General features: G+C 42.4%; 1 protein-coding gene across 1 annotated transcript in view; it reads left to right on the plus strand.

Annotated features, from left to right (window-relative positions):
* The window catches only part of IMPACT (impact RWD domain protein), a 114198-nt gene that overhangs the window by 56449 nt on the left and 38444 nt on the right, over positions 1-19305 (plus strand). Inside the window, exons 5-6 of the mRNA XM_030213660.1 lie at positions 7158-7243; positions 9341-9460. Of these exons, the coding sequence (XP_030069520.1) occupies positions 7158-7243; positions 9341-9460 (206 nt within the window). The remainder of the gene's footprint in view (positions 1-7157; positions 7244-9340; positions 9461-19305) is intronic.

Genomic DNA, 19305 nt, shown 5'->3' on the forward strand with positions numbered 1-19305 from the left:
CACAGCTGTTGGTCTCCGTGCCCTTTGCTTCACTTTTCCAACACACCAAACAAACAACAGTTCAGTCTTAGAATTAGCTAAAGACTTGGGAAAATCTGTGGTTCAGTCTATTCCTCCGCTCCTCTCTGCTACTGCCTAGGAGTTAGAGGCATTTTCACCACCCTCATTTGCCAGACACCAACACTCTGACAACCTCCCACCAATGTTCAGACTGACCTCCTTCAGGTAATTAATTCCCACAGTTCCATGAAGCCAGACCGCATCTAGGCAATGTCACTTAGCGGCCCCAAATCTCTGGCTTCTCTCTCTCTCTGCAGTCTCTTCCTTTTCCACCTCCTTTTGTCCTGAGCAAAAGAACTTCATTTGCTCCTCACCAACCTCTTTCCTTTCGCTTTCCTCTCCTAGTTCAATCTCCTCCCACTCCATGGAGTCTTCCCCCACCCTCTCTCCCAGGTGCTGCTCCTCCCCCTGATTATCCTCCATCTCCCAATCACCCCCTGACTCTACTACCTGCTGGGAGTTGTGGTACTGTTTCTCTTGTTCCCTCCTTCCTTGCAAGTGTTGCTGGGCTCTGTAGTTCTCTTCCCTTTTCATCAGTCTCCTACTCCCTTTTCCCCTCTGAGGGTTTTTCTCCTTTCCCCGCTTACTGTCACTATCAGCTCTTCTCTGCCTTCCTTCTACCTCCTCCTTACAGCTTTCATAGTTTTCCTGAACTGAATGTAGGCATTCCTGGGTGCAGTTTTGGGAAAGGGTTAGTATTTGTGCACAGAGTTTATAAAATATGTGCATATGCACGTAAATTAGCACAGGAAATTTGTGCGTACCAAAGAGCAGGTGTAAAAATATGCACATAAATTCCCCAAGGTAATTTTCAAAGCAGAAATATTTAATATGTATTCATTTTTTATTCATTTTGAAAATGTACTGGTACCTGCACAGGTTTACACAGTTATAAAATTACCCTCTTAGTAGAGGAAAGTAGTATAGGGCCAGATTCTATATATCGCGCCTAAAAAATTGGTGCCCCCAAAAATACGCCTAGGTGTATTCTATAAATTACACCTAAATTTAGGCATACTTTTAAAAATACGCCTAAATTTCCATGCGGTTTATAGAGTATGCCAAGCACCCGTCCACACAACTAAATTTAGTCACAGGCAGTTACACTAAGTAAAACTTGGTATAAGTACAGAACCTAAATTAGGCATGGACCAGGCGTATTCTATAACGCACATAGATTTAAGAAACGCCCATTCCATGCTTGTGGCCACACCCCCTTTCAAGTGTGCGACTTAGAATTTATGCACATCATGTTAGAGAATATTCTTAGACAGTTGTGTGCATACATTCTAATTAAAGCCAATTAGTGTCGATAATTTCTTTTTAACATCCAATTATTAGTGTTGATTGGCTTGTTAACTAATTCAGTTGTGCATGCAAATTCAGAATATGACTGAAGATTGCTTAAAATTTTTTAAAGGATTTTCCCATTTAATCTCTCATGTTGAAGTTCAAGGCCACCAGTGCACCTTCTGGGTGCTGGACGTTGCTTCCCTTAAATTGAGAGCATCGTCTTAATGATTGTTCTAACTCACGGTCAGGTTTGCTTTCCTCTTATTTCAGAGAATTGACCATATCTTGTGCATAAGTGCTAGTTTTCCGTTCATTTATGCATGCAAGGGGAGCATAAGTGTGGGCACATCGATTATAGAATTGTTGTTTATAAGCATCATTTACTAATGGTTAGCATGCACAGAGACCATAGAAATAAAATGGAAAGTGCAATCATATACTGCAGATAGTACAAAAGTCACTGGAATGAGATGTTTGTTTAAGGCTGAACACTGTCTGCTACACCTTTTGGTATAAAACCAGCCTTGCATAAAATGGCAACTAATTGATTGGAAACAAACATCCACATATCTGTTGACAGTGGTGCTACACAGAAAGTTGACTGCATTACAGAGTAGACATTTAGCAGCTTTTCACAAAGTGTAGGGTAGCTATTAGAATTGGCGAAGTTGAAATACCAAGTAATAATCCAAAGAGTGGAAGAGAGAGTTCCAAGAACTGACAGAAGTCCAACGTCTTCAACATAAAAGTTTACTCTCCAAAAAAAGTGGCACATTATCCAGATCCAACACGGGCCATGTTTCGCCTTCAGGGGTCACAACTTAATAGAATACAAAAGGCAATATGAGAATAACCACAGTGTAAGCAGATAAATACAATAGTCAGCACACATTCGGCTGGTCATATTTTAGATTTAGTTTTTGTGACTTCTTTGCCGGCATCTACTGTGTGTATAGATGTCAATCCATGTTGTGGCCTGATCATTTTTTTGCTTTTGTTTAGATTACCTCATATGGGACCAGGGTTGTTAGGCCCTATTATAGATTCTGGTGCATTGATGACTAATTGGGCTCCTTTGTTGGGTGGTGATAGATCTGTGAAGTTGGGGCAGGCAGTGAAGCTATGAAACGGTTCTTTGAAAGCAGCTTTGGACCAGACAGCTCCATTGAAAAGAGTAAAGATGATGGGAAGTGAAAGCTTTTCACTGTGGTTCACGGCTGGACTGAAGCAGTTTGGGTGGCAAATGGAGAGAGAATGGAGAAAAATGGGGGATTTGGAGATACAGGATTTCTTTTTAATCAGACTGGCTGAGTACAAAGTGACATCTGCTAGTGAGAGGAGGTTATATTTTCAAAAAAAGGTCTGTGACCCTTTGAATAGGCCTAAAGAACATTATGCTGCTGTTTGCTCTTTGCCACAGGGAAAGAAATCATTGGAGTTGAGTACTTTGTTCTCTCCTGATACTTTTATTCCTTTTTTGAATTGAAGATTCAAAAGATAAGTTCTTTTCCGGCCTTTCTCTATAAAGATGAGTTTTTATCAGAATGTTCCGAGAAGTGGGTAGAATTTGAGAGTGTTTGTGAAAATGAAGTAAGAACTTGTTTAAAGTTATGCAAACTTACTATTTCTTTGTGCAATAAGTGTTCTCCATGATTGCTGAGAGAAATGGATATGATTGCTATACCTTCTCTGACTACTCTTGTGAAGACTTCCTTTGAGAGTGGGGAATTTCCTGATGACTTGAAAATAGCAAATGTATGTCCATTTTTAGAATCCAAATCCAACTCTGAATCATAATGTTCTCTCTAATTTTTGTCCAATATCTGCACTGCTAGTGTTGGCGAAAGTGGTAGAGAGCAGTTTATCTATAGCTTGATGATTATCTGCTTTGTGCTTCAATTTTGGGTCTATTTCAATATGGTTTCCACAAGGCCCGTAGAAGTTTGTCACTTTTGGTTGCTACCTTGGATGAGGTGTGCTAGGGGTTAAATCAGCATGTTTTGTGTTTTTTTTTTCCTTGACATTTCAGCGGCATTTGACATGCTTGACCACAAGATTTTCCTTGCTCGCCTACAGACGGTTGGCCTTGTGGGGACACTACTGAACTGATTTGCGTCTTTTCTTACTGGTAGAAGTCAAGAGGTAGATCTTGCTCTCAATTTTCTGATGCAAAACTGTTAATGACTGGAATGCCATAAGGTTCTTCCTGGTCAGCAGTCCTGTTCAATTTGTGTTTGGTACCTCTGTGTCAGTTATTTTGTTCTTTTGGGGTCTCCTACTGCATTTATGCAGATGATGTTCAGTTGTTTTTGCTCCCATTGAAGTAATCTATTCCTACTCTGATAGCTCATTTGCAAAGGATAGTTGATGGAATTTTTTGTTTGGATGAGGGAGAATAGATTATTGTTGAATGTTTCGAAAACTGAACTTTTATTGGTTACATGTAATCAGGTTTTTGATATGCCCTTTGATTAGGGTTTCTCATCAGGTGCGTAGTCTGGGAGTATTGTTATTCTAAAAGACAGTTGAGAGTCCGCAATTACAAGCAGTGATTAAGAGTTCTTATTTTAAATTGCAGTTAAGTTAAAACTGTTATTGATGTAACATAGTAGATGACAGCAGATATAGACCTGTACTGTCCATCCATTCTGCTCAACAAGGTAAACTCATAGTATAAAGAATGATACTGTGGAACCAGGAAAGATTGAGTTAAATTTATGTCTGTAAAATAAATGTAAGAAATTGTCTTAACTGAGCTATTGACAAAATGCTGGTTTAGCTGACCTAGGGGAAAGGCCAGTGAGTACAAATAAAGATGTTCATTACAGACCTCTTATCTATATTGACAAAGAAACCCCATTTGATAAGAGTGGTTAAAAGAAGGTCTGAACTGACCAGTATTTTTGATAGATGACTTCTTTTAAGAAAGGTAAAGCATTGTCTTCAGAAAAATTGGTAATAAATATTAGTCTCCTTCTCTGCGCATATCCAGCAGACAGCCAAGACCTGTCGCTTGTTTCTCTTTAACATCAGGAAAATTCGCCCTTTCCTCTCTGAGCACACCACCCGAACTCTCATCCACGCTCTCATTACCTCTCGCCTTGACTACTGCAACCTACTCCTCACTGGCCTCCCACTTAACCATCTATCCCCCCTTCAATCCGTTCAGAACTCTGCTGCAGGTCTTATATTCCGCCTGAACCGATATACTCATATCACCCCTCTCCTCAGGTCGCTTCATTGGCTTCCGATCAGATACTGCATACAGTTCAAGCTTCTCCTTCTTACCTACAAATGCACTCAGTCTGCAGCCCCTCAGTACCTCTCTACCCTCATCTCCCCTTACGTTCCCACCCGAAACCTCCGCTCACTGGACAAATCCCTCCTCTCAGTACCCTTCTCCACCACCGCCAACTCCAGGCTCCGCCCTTTCTGCCTCGCCTCACCCTATGCTTGGAGTAAACTTCCTGAGCCCTTACGCTAAGCCCCCTCCCTACCCATCTTCAAATCCTTGCTCAAAGCCCACCTCTTCACTGTTGCTTTCGGCACCTAACCTTTATACCTATTCAGGAAATCTAGACTGCCCCTACTTGACTGACTGTACATTTGTCCTTTAGATTGTAAGCTCCTTGAGCAGGGACTGTCCTTCTATGCTATATTGTACAGCGCTGCACAACCCTAGTAGCGCTTTAGAAATGTTTAGTAGTAGTAAAGGTAGTTGAGAAATGCTATTTAATAGATTTTTCCATTGTACTATGCCCTTATACTGCATATTTGCTTGGATTAAGTTCAGCCTTCTAAAAAAAGATGTTTTGCAGATGCTGTGAAACAGTTACCTCATATGTGTTTAAGGGGTATAAATGTAAGCCCTAGATTGTCATACTTCAGGGAGACTTGGAAGGAGAAAACTCTCTCTCCCTGTCTTCCCTCCTTTTTGCAAGAAGATATATTATGCAGCTCTAATAAAGAGACCAATTTTACTGATCCTGTGTAGAACAATGTATTTTCTAAGCATTTATATACCTTCTACAATACGTATACTTGATCTTGATTTGTCCTTGCAATTTTCAGGGCACAGACTGTAGAAGTCTGCCCAGCACTGGCCTTGTTGTGCAGCCACTGTCAGGGCACAGACCATAGAAATCTGCCCAGCACTGGCTTCGCTTCCTAATTACTGGTGCTGCCATCTGATCACTGCTAAGCTTATTCGGTTCCATGCTTCGGTTCCATGCCTTCTATACAGGATTCCTTTGTGTTTATCCCATACATTTTTTAATTTCATTACCGATTTCATCTCCACCACCTCCCATGGGAGGGAATTTCAGTATCTATTACCCTTTCTGTGAAATAGTACTTACTGATATTATTCATGAGTCAGCCCCCCTGCAACCTTCAATTCATGTTTTCTTGTTCTACCACCTTCCCATCTCTGGAAAAGGTTTGGTTGTAAATTAATACCTTTCAAATATTTTGAACATCTGTATCATATTGTCTCTCCTTTTCTGCAGGGTATATATGTTCAGGTCCTCAAGTTTCTCCTCATATGTCTTGCAATGCAGACCCCATACAATTTTGGTCACTTTTCTCTGAACCACTTCAAGTCTTTTTACGTCCTTAGCAAGATACGACCTCCAAAACTGAACGCAATACTCCAAGGGGGGCGTCACCAACATCTTGTTTGGAGACATCAACACCTCCTTTCTTCTTCTGGTTATACCTGTCTCTATGCAGCCTAGCATCCTTCTGGCTGTAGCCACCACCTTGTCGCATTGTTTCATTACCTTGAGATCCTCAGACGCCATCACCCCAAGGTCCCTCTTTAAGATCTTTAACAGACTTTAAGGCCATTTTTCAATCTGTGGGATTGACCATTGTAACATTGCCTATTTAGAATTACCTGCTTCTTGTATTCTATCCCTACATGTCGTGCAGAATTCTGCTGTGTAGCTTTTGTTAGGAATTTCCAGACCTGAACATATAACACCATATCTTGTTAAGCTGCACTGGCTTCCTGTGACATTGAACCAGACTCTATCTCCCACCTTACCTTCCTCTCTATCACCTATCTCTACCTACCCATCCATCCTATTACTACCCATCATTACTATGTTATACTTAATTTCCTACTTTACATAACAAAATTCTGTGTTACCTATGTAAGCCACATTGAGCCTGCTTTTAGTGGGAAAGTGCAGGATACAAATGTAATAAATAAATAATAAATTAAAGTTGGTTTTATTGGTTAATTTAAGATTGTATTATACATTACTTGAATAGTATCTTGCAGCTTATGTTCCCACAAGGACTTACACTCTGAGAATTCACGTGGACTTGTTCCCGATCTGTGATGACTGAGTCTTGAGAAGACAAGGAAAAGTTCCTTTTTTGTGGCTGGCCCATGTGAATGGAACCAATTGCCTTTGTTGATTAAGCAGCAATGAGACTCTGCCTTTTTTAAGAAACTGTTGAATAGTTATTTGTTTCAGTTGGCTATGCATCACCCTGGGACTGATGTAAGACTGTGAATGCCTTCTGTAATGGAATGATATGACCAGTGATTTATTTTTTTACTTTATGTTGATCAGTTTTTGCTGTTCTGTATTTATATGTTTTATCCTTACATATGTGTTTTTGTACTTCGCCTTGGATAAATGTGGAATATCAATAATAAGCTATAAACTGACATTTTTCTGTACCCTGTCTACTTTTGTGGTTCTGTTGAAAGTAATTTCATTCTTTGTTTCCATTTTTCATACACTTTGTTTTGCAGACTTTAACATACTGTTGTCTTATGCATTTTCCAGGCAAAACCTTGGTGAAAGTATTCTTTATCAGTGGGTGGAGAAGATACGGGAATTTCTGACTTCAAAACCAGAGTCTGATGATGCAGGTAGTTTAGAGAATGGATGGATTTTTGTATGAATCTCTCTAATTTGTAGTAAAAATATTTTTGAGAATTCAGAAGTGTACAAATTTAAAAAATCATGAGTTTATAAAATGTGTGTTTACCAAAATATTTTAGAGAGAAATTGTATGTTCTGGGAAGATCCCAAATCTAAGAAGTTAAAAAAAAAAAAAAAACCTAAAAGAAAATTACATTTTCTACATGCAGTATGAAGCTAAACATAAGTGATTTAGACCCACATATCTGAAGTTATGCAAGTATGGCCACTATTCAGTCTACCCACATAGCTAACCAGGCAAAGTTAGGACTCCTATTTAAGTGGTTCTCTCCGTGTTGGTTATTTGGAAACTGGCCCTAAATATTGCCAGTACTTGTATAGCTCCTGGCTCTGCTCAGACTCTGCCCCAGACAGCTTCACAGCATTATTTTTAAGCTTCTGTGGTTGAACTATTTTATACAGAGTGCTTTGGTGCTCATAAAAACCACTATATTTTGAACAGTTACAAATAATAGCAAATATGACCTAATTTATCAATGGCAACTGTGACTGCTAAACCTTGGAAAGTGCACAAAACCATGCAGAACCAGGTTTTGAGAAACTTCCATAACAGACCATTTATTTAAGGCCTTTAATCAAAATCGGCCAGATGTGCTTATAACTTTATACAACTTAATGTTCCATACATATGAAGCAACAATTGATTAGCATCTTTACCAGGAAACAAGTTAAAATATTGCATCTTTTCAGTTGAGATTTATATTGACCTCCAGTTGCAACTGAAAAATAGCCAGATGGTTATGTCATGTGGGAGATCAGGCTTTCTCTCATAAGCTTATCTTCTGTTGCTCAGGCTGGCTAGGGATGGGGATTCTGTGATAGCACGGCTAGGGATGGGGATTCTGTGATAGCACTGTTCACAGTCATAGAGGAGAAGGGAGTCTCTGCCACTTTATGGTATTTTTAACTGTGTTTCAGTTAGATATGCTTGGTGGTTGATTGTGAAGTGTTTGGTCGATTGTGGGGTTGTGCAGTCTTGACAGTACCAGGAATCTGGTTTTGTCTCTGTTTTAATTTGAGTTTGAAAGTTTCTGCCCAGTTATCCATAAGGTCCAGAACTGTTTTAACTTTGCCCGTAATTTCTGTTATATTGTTGTTGAAAGGTATGGTGACCTCATCTGCGTAAATGAATGAATTAATAGTTTCTAATCCTTCTCAGTTTCCATAGTGTTATGAAACATTTTGTTGTTACTGCTGTTATTTGATTATCTTGTGTTAGGTGTTTTGTCAAGGATGATTCCCAGTATTTTTAACTGTGTTTCAATTAGATATATTTAGTGGTTGATTGTGGGGTTGTGCAGCCTTGACAGTACCAGGAATCTGGTTTTGTCTCTGTTTTAATTTTAGTTTAAAAGTTTCTGCCCAGTTATCCATAAGGTCCAGACCTGTTTTAACTTTGTCCGTAATTTCTGTGATATTGTTGTTGAAAGGTATGGAGACATCATCTGCGTAAATGAATGAATTTTTCCTGAGTGGAGCCATCATTACATTAAATAGTGTTGGTGGTATCGGTGAGCTCTGTGGTACCCCACACTTTGAGATTCAAGATGTTGATAGTTGGTTGGGCATCTTTACAATGTAGGATCTGCTCTTTAGTGAATCATTTGAGAACTGTCTTCTTTAATCTTGCATGCTCCGTATTAATATTTATATGCTGGCAATCAGAAAAGTTGAATATGTACTTGTCTGTTAATGTTTGATTCAGAGGTTTATACACATGTGGGCTAGTAAATACATAATCTATAAACTCCATCTACATCTATTGATCAAATCCATCTCTGCCACTGCCACTTTTCTTCTCTCATCCCTTTCTTCCTTGTTGTTACCCTGCCAGCTTCTGTCCTTTCTCATTTATGATCAGCAAGACCATCTAGAGGTCAGGAGAGTGGTCAGCTGTTCTATGGTAAATCTTAGTGACTGTTGTGATAGATACATGACAGATTGGTGGATCTTATTTGAAAGTGCGTGGCAAAGTATCTTGTTAGAAACGTGATTACTTGAATAATTTCTCTGTCTCATGTCAGATATCCAGAAGATAACTGAGGAGGTTGAAGAAGATGAAAGAGAAGCATTTTTCACTGATTCCCAGTGTATCCAGCACAATCTGATGAAAATGTCGGACTTTATGTCTGAAGGTTCAGAAGGTGAGCGACTAGCTATTTCTATTATGACTTTAAAAAAAAAGTTGAACATGCTGAAATCAAAATGCATACTTTCTTTGAGAGCAAGCAGGAGAGCATGGGTGACATGACTGATGGAGCCATTTCCTGCCTGACACTGGCCTCGGTCATTTTGTTTCTGCAGAACTGGTTGGGCAATTCACCGTAGCTTCACTTCAAGATATTTTTTTAGAATTTTAACTTTTTCACATATTTTTTTCATGTCCCGTCGCTGTCTTGTGGTTTTTGGTACCGGTAGCACCCCTAGGTAGTTTTTTTCTGCCAGTTTTATATTTTCTTTTTTCCCTTTTTTGCATTAGCCTGGTATAAGCTTCCCTTGAGAATCTTGGGCACCCTGGTCAGATAGTTTTTTTTTTCAAAACTGAGTCATTTGATTTCTCTGTGGCTGTATTTTTTGATGCTATGTCCCCAGTGCTGCAACACCATGTCTGTAATGGATTCACGTAATTGATGCATGTAGTGCTGGGAGCCAACCATGGGCCTCTCAATGTAATTTGTATTCACTGATGTCAGAGAGGTCTTCAGTGTCAAGAAAAGCAGTGCAATCAAAACTTTTGATGCCTTGAAGCCCAGCCTGTCCACATCAGCATCTGAGGAATTTGTTTCCATGAGAACAGGAGCAGAATTAGATGCTAAGGATGTGTTGGCATCAAGAGACCATCGATCACCCTTGACATTGAGCGTTAATAGAGGCCATTGGTATCAGTCACCCTCTGAGTTTTGCCTGAAAAAGAGGAAGGGGTCGTCCTCCTCTTCATTGTTGTTGACAGCTTATGATGCTGAATACTGGGAAGAGGCCAGGGTGCATTGATATTGCACTTCACTGGAATGTGACATTGAGAGCACTGAGGTTACTGGTGCCCTTGAAGTACCCCACAGACTCCATGGACCAGGTTTCCAGTTCTCCCTGTGATTCAGGAGAATATGACCACACCTAGTGTGCCACCTGTGCCTTTGTCAGTGACAGCCTTCCCTTCAAGGAGCAGCTCATGAAGAAGTTTGATGAGTGGATGGAATGATTTCTTTGCTCAGCACAACACTGTGGCTTCAACATCATAGATATCAGTGCATCAAGAGATCCAGCTGGTCCTTGAGACCCACACAGTGCCTGCAGGTGAGTCACCAGCACCGCAACCTCAAGGGTCCTTAGGCGTCTGCTGCTGTACCATTGTGCATTGGTTGATTAGCTTTCAAAGGCAATACCCTCTTCTTCAGATCAGAAATGAGCAAATGATGACCTATATCAGAATATATATGTGAAACATAGAAGTATTCCAGTGACAGTCTCATAGGGAAAGGTAGGAGTGGGTGACGGGAGAGATGGATGGGTGATCAGAGGGTAACAAAGCAATATAATTTTATGGTTTGTAATGTGATAGAAAACACAGATCTTTAAGTCCTGTATGGTGGGTGTCAAAATATTCCATCATTTCATCAAATACGTGCAATTGAGATTGTGGGAGAACTCCCTTTCCTTCGCCTGTAGACAAGAAGATTGGCTCCACGTACAGAGTTCAAAACGTTTTTGAGAAGCAGTAACTTCCTTGCCATTCCATGGTGGTCAAATCCACTCTCAAAAGAGCCAAGAGCTCCATATCGCACTCTTCAGTGTTTCAAGGGAAAGAGGCTCAGACATGGAGTCTTCTGTGAGAAAATTATTTCAGAATGCTATGCTCGTCTCTCGCATATCAGCTCTCATGAGCATATATTTGCAAAACATTGTTGCAAAATAGAGGACATTTCAGACATTTTCCCTTAAGAGAAGACTGAGCAACTGCGTTCATTAGTGGGCAAAGGGGAAAGAGTGTGGAAATAATATGGTCTGAGCAACCTGTATTTTCATGTATAGATTACAATCATTTTCACTTTGTGTGTGAGGATTGGCATACTGCTGGAGCTAGTTCTGGGTGTCTATTTTATGAAAGAACATAGGCAGCTTTGTTGTCTTTATAAAATACCATTGAAAAACTCTCCTACTGAGCAATTGTATGTAAAAGGACTTTCAAAAGTGGGATACCACCTACTAAACAGAGTACTTCCACTGGTCTACATTCACCAAGTTGTTGTTGTTGTTATCTGTCCATTTAATCACTTTTTATAAAGTATCATGTTTAATCAAAATATCCTCTCTCATGGGAGTGATTTGAGAAATGCGCATACATATATTGTATGCAGTTTAGTAATATAGCCTATCAAAATTCACTTTATTTTAAGTCCAGTGTATCATTTTCAGTGGTACAGTATATCCCGAAGTATATGCAGCATATCTGAGTTATCATGTTTTGATGAAATGTGCTTCAAGGATGCCATTTTGCTATAGGTCCATCTTCTGCTACTGCTTTTTACTTCTTTTTTTTATATCCCCTTCTAAGTTCCTAGTCAAGTGCTTCCCAATCTTTTTGTGCCAGTGACCCCACAATTGCAGCCTAGTAAAATTGTGTGACCTTCCTGGAGGTGCTGAATAATGATGTACCTATGGAGAGCCCACCTAATTTGTGACCCCACAAAGCAGGTTTTGCAAACCCATTTGGGGTCCTGACCTACAGTTTGGGAAGCAGCAATGATCTTTGCTTAAAGCATGCACTATAAATCTTAAACCTAGCCACTAGATGTCATCATTACACAATATTGACAGAGGCAGGAGGCCCTTATAGACTAACCAATTTGCTGAGGCATGAGCTTTCAAAGGTTAGAGTCTACTTTGTCAGATATACTACCCCTTTTAACATTTTTACTATTACACAGTGATTCCCTCCACGTTATTTCCTTAATATTCCCATCCCTGGCCATCCAGTGAGCAGATGACTTGACCTGAGAATAGAAGCCAGGTCCCTCTGTAAAGCAGTGCGTAGAACTATCACTGAGCCACCAGACTGACCCAAAAGAGTCACTTTTAAGGGAACATTTAATAGTTAGAAGCAGGGGCGTAGCCACGGGTGGGCCTGGGTGGGCCCAGGCCCACCCAGTTTTGGTTCAGGCCCACCCAGCAGTGGAGGCAGTGGAGCGGAGGGAGCAGGCTGAGCTCCGATCCCGCATCTGCCTCCCCAGCCCGCCACTGCCCCGCCGCCGCCACCCGCCGTACCTTTAAATACTACAGTTTTGTTGGGAGTCGCGGGCAGCCGGCATTGAAGACATCGGCAGGCTTATGCCGGTTCCAGCAGCCTTCCCTCTTCCCTCGTTGCAAGTCGGATGATGGCTCCGCCCTCTTCTGACGTATTTCCTGTATCTACGAGGGCGGAGCCATCATCCGACTTGCAACGAGGGAAGAGGGAAGGCTGCTGGAACCGGCGTAAGCCTGCCGATGTCTTCAATGCCGGCTGCCCGCGACTCCAGCAAAACTGTAATATTTAAAGGTACGGCGGGGGGGGGGGGCAGGAAGGAAACAGGGCAGACGGGAGAGGAGGGTTGCTGGACATGGTGGAAGAAGGGGAGAGGAGGGTTGCTGGACATGGTGGAAGAAGGGGAGAGGGAGGGTGGTTGCTGGACATGGTGGAAGAAGGGGAGAGGAGGGTTGCTGGATGGAGGGAAGGGGAGAGGAGGGTTGCTGGACATGGTGGAAGAAGGGGAGAGGAGGGTTGCTGGATGGAGGGAAGGGGAGAGGAGGGTTGCTGGACATGGTGGAAGAAGGGGAGAGGAGGGTTGCTGGATATGGTGGAAGAAGGGAAGAGTAGGGTTGCTGGACATGGTGGAAGAAGGGGAGAGGAGGGTTGCTGGATGGAGGGATGGGGAGAGGAGGGTTGCTGGACATGGTGGAAGAAGGGGAGAGGAGGATTGCTGGATGGAGGGAAGGGGAGAGGAGGGTTGCTGGACATGGATGGAGGGAAGGACAGGGGAGAGGAGGGTTGCTGGACATGGATGGAAGAGAGGGAAGGGAGAGAGAAGAAATGTTGGACATGGATGGAGGGGATGGAAGAATGAGGAAGGAGATGAGATGAGGGAAAAGGAAGAGAGGAGAAAAACTGCACATGGATGAAGAAAATAGGCAGAAGCTGGATCCACTAGACAGTCAAGTCTGCGGAGGACCCAGCTTTTACTTATGGATATAGAGCAAGAAATGAAGAAGAAAGGAGGAAAGTAAAGAAATAAATGGAAAGGAAGCCCTGGAAACGGAGTTAAGAGGACAGATAGCAGCAGAATTGGATACTGGGCCAGCATGACAGAAAAACAGTCACCAGACAACAAAGGTAGAAAAAAATCATTTTATTTTCATTATAGTGTTTGGAATATGTCCACTTTGAGAATCAGGTGCTCAACATTAAAAGTTTATATTTATTTATTTACTTATTTATGGCATTTTATCCCACATTAAACATGAATTAGATTGGAACCTGGGATCATTTAATGTTTTTTTCTGGAGAGAGTAATGCATTGCCCCCCCCCCCCCCCCCCAGGCTCTCTCCCCGGCTATAGCCAGCTCTGCAATTTTGAGGGGAGGTGCACAGGTGGATGGGGGGGTGCAGAGGTGGACCGGGGAGAGAGCCTGTTGTTAATCATTTACCAGCACACCACTGTCTAGTGCCCACCCATCCAACCTGTTGGCCCACCCAAAAATTGACTTCTGGCTACGCCACTGGTTAGAAGAATCATTTTTAAATAATGTGGTTCATATGGTTTTGTATCTTCAAAATTTGTTGCAGCTGTTGCTTACAGATTGTAAAGGAAGAATCACAGTGCAGCAACCACAATGCAAAATGCTGTGATGAAAAAACTTTGTTGCAATGCTATTTTGCAGACAGCTACTTGAAGTGCCAATGTAAAGACACCGCAGAATATTTCAGTCAGAGAAACTGAATGAAATCTCTATAAACTTGGAGGATATAATGGCACAGTTTAGCAAATTAAAGAGTAGCAAATTGCCTGGACTGGGTGGTATTTATCCCAGAGTACTGATAGAATTGAAAAATGAACTTGTGGAACTATTGTTAGTAATATGTAATCTATCTTTAAAATCAAGCAAGGTACCAAAAGATTGGAAAGTGACCAATGTAATGCCAATTTTTAAAAAATGTTCCAGAGGAGATCCGGGAAATTATAGCTGGTGAGCCTGAAGTCGGTGCCAGGCAAAATGGGAAAGACTATTATAAAGAACAAAATTACAGAGCATATTCAAAATCATGGACTAATGAGACAAAGCCAACATGGATTTAGTGAAGGGAAATCTTGCCTCACCAATCTATTACATTTCTTTGAAGGGGTGAACAAACATGTGGGTAAAGGCGAGCCGGTTGATATTGTGTATCTGAATTTTCAAAAAGCTTGTGACAAAGTACCTCATGAAAGACTCCAGGAGAAATTGGAGAGTCATGGAATAGAATGTAGTGTCCTATTGTGGATTAAAAACTGGTTACAAGATAGAAAACAGAGAGTAGGGCTAAATGGTCAGTATTCTCAATGAAGAAAGGTAGATAGTGGGGTTTCCCAGGGGTCTGTGCTGGGACCGTTGCTTTTTAATATATTTATAAATGATCTATAGATAGAAGTAACTAGTGAGGTAATTAAATTTGCTGACAACATAAAGTTATTCAAAGTTGTTAAATAGCAAGAGGATTGTGAAAAATTGCAAGAGGACCTTGAGACTAGGAGACTGGGCATCTAAATGGCAGATGACATTTAATGTGAGCAAGTGCAAAGTTATACATGTAGGAAAGAGGAACCCGAAGTATAGCTACGTAATGCAAGGTTCCACCGGGAGGCTATTTCAAACATCCATCACCCTTTCCATGAAAAAGTATTTTCTTAGATTACTCCTGAGCCTATAACCTCTTAACTTCATCCTATGCTCTCTCATTCCAGAGTTTTCTTTCATTTTAAAAACTTGCGCCTCCTGTACATTAATGCCACAGAAGTATTTAATGTATTTAAACGTCTCTATCTTATCCCTTCTCTCCCAGAGTATACATATTAAGGTCTATAAGTCTGCCCCCATACTCTTTATGACAGAGAACACTGACCAATTTTGTAGCTGCCCTCTGGACCAACTGTATTCTGTTTATATCTTTTTGTAGAGATGGTCTGTAGAACAGCACATAGTATTCTAAATGGGGCCTCACCAGAGACCAATACAAAGGCACTATCGCCTCGTTTTATTCTGCTGGCCATTCCTCATTCTTTTGGCTTTGACCATTGCCTTTTCTACCTGTTTGGTTGCCTTAAGGTCATCAGATATGATCACCCCCTAGTCCCGCTCTTCTCTTGTACACCTTCTTCACCCCCTATACTATATTGTTCCCCTGGATTTTTGCAGCCCAAGTGCATGACCCTGCATTTTTTAACATTAAATCTTAGTTCAATAGTGTCCCACAGATCAATCCAGAGACGAGTGGGTTATGTCCCTCTACCAGCAGGTGGAGATGGAGAGAACTTCAGAGATTTTAGTATATGTGAGCATGTGCAGCCACCTTAATCTCAGTATTCTCTCTATCTCAGCAGGTGGATGGACATATCATGTGCAGCTTGGAGGATTGATTTGCTCCTGGCCTGGTACCTCAGATCTAGTTGAGCTGGGGGTCTTCTCTGACTTTCTGTTGGGGGTACACCTGGTGGGGCCAGGTCTCTCCCCCCCCCCCCCCCCCCCCCCCCCCACTTTCTCCTTCTTTGCCATTCTCTCTGTTACCAGTCTGGCTGTGTTTTTTCCTACAGGCCCTACCTGGGTTCTCTCCTGCCTACAAGAAAAAAAAAAGTCAACAAACCACAGAGAGCCAACTTTACAGGGGCTTGTCGGACCATTCTATGATTCTATTTCTTCCCTACCACGGTAAGTGCCCTTACCTCCTTTTTGGACTAGCCAGTACAGCAATTATAGTCTGCACCCTGTGGTTTGAGTTTCTTTTACTGTTGCAGCTGTTTCCTCGCTCCTAATCCCTTTCCTGTGACTTCGCCCCTGACTCTTGTCTTGCTCCGACAGAGGAGTCATGGCAGATCTTAGGCGGGCTCCAGCCTGGCGGTTTTTTGCTCCTTTGGCACCATTTTGTTGGGAACAGCATTCTTGGGTAGTCGCGCTTTTAGTTCTATCTGGCTGCTTCTGCCAGAGAATGACGCGGGGACAAAGTTTGTCCCCATCCCCGCAAACTCTGTCCCCATCCATAGAAGCCTCAACAGTTGATTTTATATTTAAATCTTTTTATTACAGTATAAAAATGGACAATAATAAAGCAAAAATAGAAGATACATCCCCCCATCTTCCCTCCCTCCTCCCCTGCTTTCACCAATTGATCCTCTCCCCTACATTCCCTCCCTGACCCACTACAAGAAACACCCTTTCCTGCTTCCATTCAGCAAATATGAAGCACTCCTTATAATTTAAAAAAAAAATCTTTTGTCCTCTACCTTTTAAGGCACTGCCTATCCAACTAAAATAGCTTTAGACTTGTTATAGATGGACCAGCAATAAAAAAAAAAAACGACAACAGATTTGCTTGGTTTGTTTTGAGTGTACTGGATGACGGCTGCATGGGGGAGTGGAAACAGAGATTGAGTAAATTGGCTTCCTTGCTTACAGTGGACTACTACTACTACTACTACTATTTAGCATTTCTATAGCGCTACAAGGCATACGCAGCGCTGTACAAACATAGAAGAAAGACAGTCCCTGCTCAAAGAGCTTACAATCTAATAGACAAAAAATAAATAAAGTAAGCAAATCAAATCAATTAATGTGAACGGGAAGGAAGAGAGGAGGGGGTAGGTGGAGGCGAGTGGTTACAAGTGGTTACGAGTCAAAAGCAATGTCAAAGAGGTGGGTTTTCAGTCTAGATTTAAAGGTGGCCAAGGATGGGGCAAGACGTAGGGGCTCAGGAAGTTTATTCCAGGCGTAGGGTGCAGCGAGACAGAAGGCGCGAAGTCTGGAGTTGGCAGTAGTGGAGAAGGGAACAGATAAGAAGGATTTATCCATGGAGCGGAGTGCACGGGAAGGGGTGTAGGGAAGGACGAGTGTGGAGAGATACTGGGGAGCAGCAGAGTGAGTACATTTATAGGTTAGTAGAAGAAGTTTGAACAGGATGCGAAAACGGATAGGGAGCCAGTGAAGGGTCTTGAGGAGAGGGGTAGTATGAGTAAAGCGACCCTGGCGGAAGATGAGACGGGCAGCAGAGTTTTGAACTGACTGGAGAGGGGAGAGGTGACTAAGTGGGAGGCCAGCAAGAAGCAGATTGCAGTAGTCTAAACGAGAGGTGACAAGGGTGTGGATGAGGGTTTTGGTAGAGTGCTCGGAAAGAAAGGGGCGGATTTTACGGATGTTGTAAAGAAAGAAACGACAGGTCTTGGCGGTCTGCTGGATATGAGCAGAGAAGGAGAGAGAAGAGTCAAAGATGACCCCAAGGTTACGAGCTGAGGAGACAGGGAGAATGAGAGAGCCATCAACAGAAATAGAAAATGGGGGGAGCGGGGAGGTGGGTTTGGGGGGGAAAATGAGAAGCTCGGTTTTGGTCATATTTAATTTCAGGTGGCGTTGAGACATCCAGGCAGCAATGTCAGACAAGCACGCTGAAACTTTGGTTTGGATGCAAGGTGAGATATCAGGGGTAGAAAGGACTACATAGGCTCACCTCCACTCCTGTTTATTAAACCTCCTCACAGCAGGTCATAGGTTTGCTTGCCTTGTTTTGTTTTGAGTATACTGGATGACGGCTGCGCGGAGTAGAAACAGAGATTAACCTAACTAACTGGCTTCCTTGTTGCTTACTGTGTGTGTGTGGACTAGATAGGCTCACTTCCATTCTTGTCTATTAAACCTCCTTGCCCTGACGCTGGCATCCTGTCCTAATCACTGCCTTCGGTCTGGAAGACTGTGAGGGAGGGAGCAGATGTAGGGAGGACAAGAAACGACAAAGTTGAACTGGGAAGAAGGAGGAGAGAGAGAGATCAGAATGATACTGGAACACGCAGGGGAGAGAGAATCAGGCACTCCATGCAGCAGTATTTGGGGAGGCAATGCCCCGTTCGCCCCATTCACTCGTCCTCCCACTCGGGCCCAGCCCCAAAGTCTTTCATTATCTGACAAACTTCTTCTTATAGTCTTACCGGTAAGACGTAGTGCACGTCTTCTTCAGCAAGGTCTCTGGCTGTGCCAGCCCAGGGTTCTCCTGTCAACCTCTCAGATTGCGGGGAGGGTTGCAGGCGGCTGAAATCTATCAGCAGTATCAGGAGAGCAGCTGAGCTGAGGTTGTTGGGTTGGAGTGGACCACAAGCTGCGATCAGGAATGCTGTACAGATTGAGGTGAGCACACTGAACCTCCTGCCTGCAGTGCACGTGCAGCGAGTCCGGAAAGGAGAGGCAGTCGCTATTTGCTGCTGGCTGGGTTGTGGTTTGTTGCTGGGCGTCGGGCTTGTGACTTCACCCGAGGCATAGCCAATCAGTGGCACTTCATTGGATTAGATGAGCTGTGTGGGATTCATGACGTCATTGTTATCTACCGCAGGAAGCAGACCACCTCCGAGGGAGCCACGGTCCCAGACAGCATCAGAACATTGGAAGTGAGAATTATTATATAGGATATCTCCTACATCTTTCAAAGTCAGGTCTTAAGAGCAATTCCATTAGGGTTCACTTTGGTTCAGTTGGTGCCTGTCATCACCAAGTAGAAGGTAAACCCATCTCTGCTCAGCCTTTAGTTGCCCGCTTTATGCGGGGCTTACTTTTTTTTTAAAGCCTCTCATCAGATCTCCTACAGTGTTATGGGACCTCTAAGTCAATTTAATCCAGTTGATGAATGTTCCTTTTGAGCCACTAGATACCTACTGCCTGAAGTACCTGACCTGGAATGTTCTGTTTTGGGTGGCTTTCACTTCAGCCCGCATTCCACAAAGGTGAA

Source organism: Microcaecilia unicolor, chromosome 1 (assembly GCF_901765095.1).
Source record: "Microcaecilia unicolor chromosome 1, aMicUni1.1, whole genome shotgun sequence".
NCBI lineage: Eukaryota > Metazoa > Chordata > Amphibia > Gymnophiona > Siphonopidae > Microcaecilia > Microcaecilia unicolor.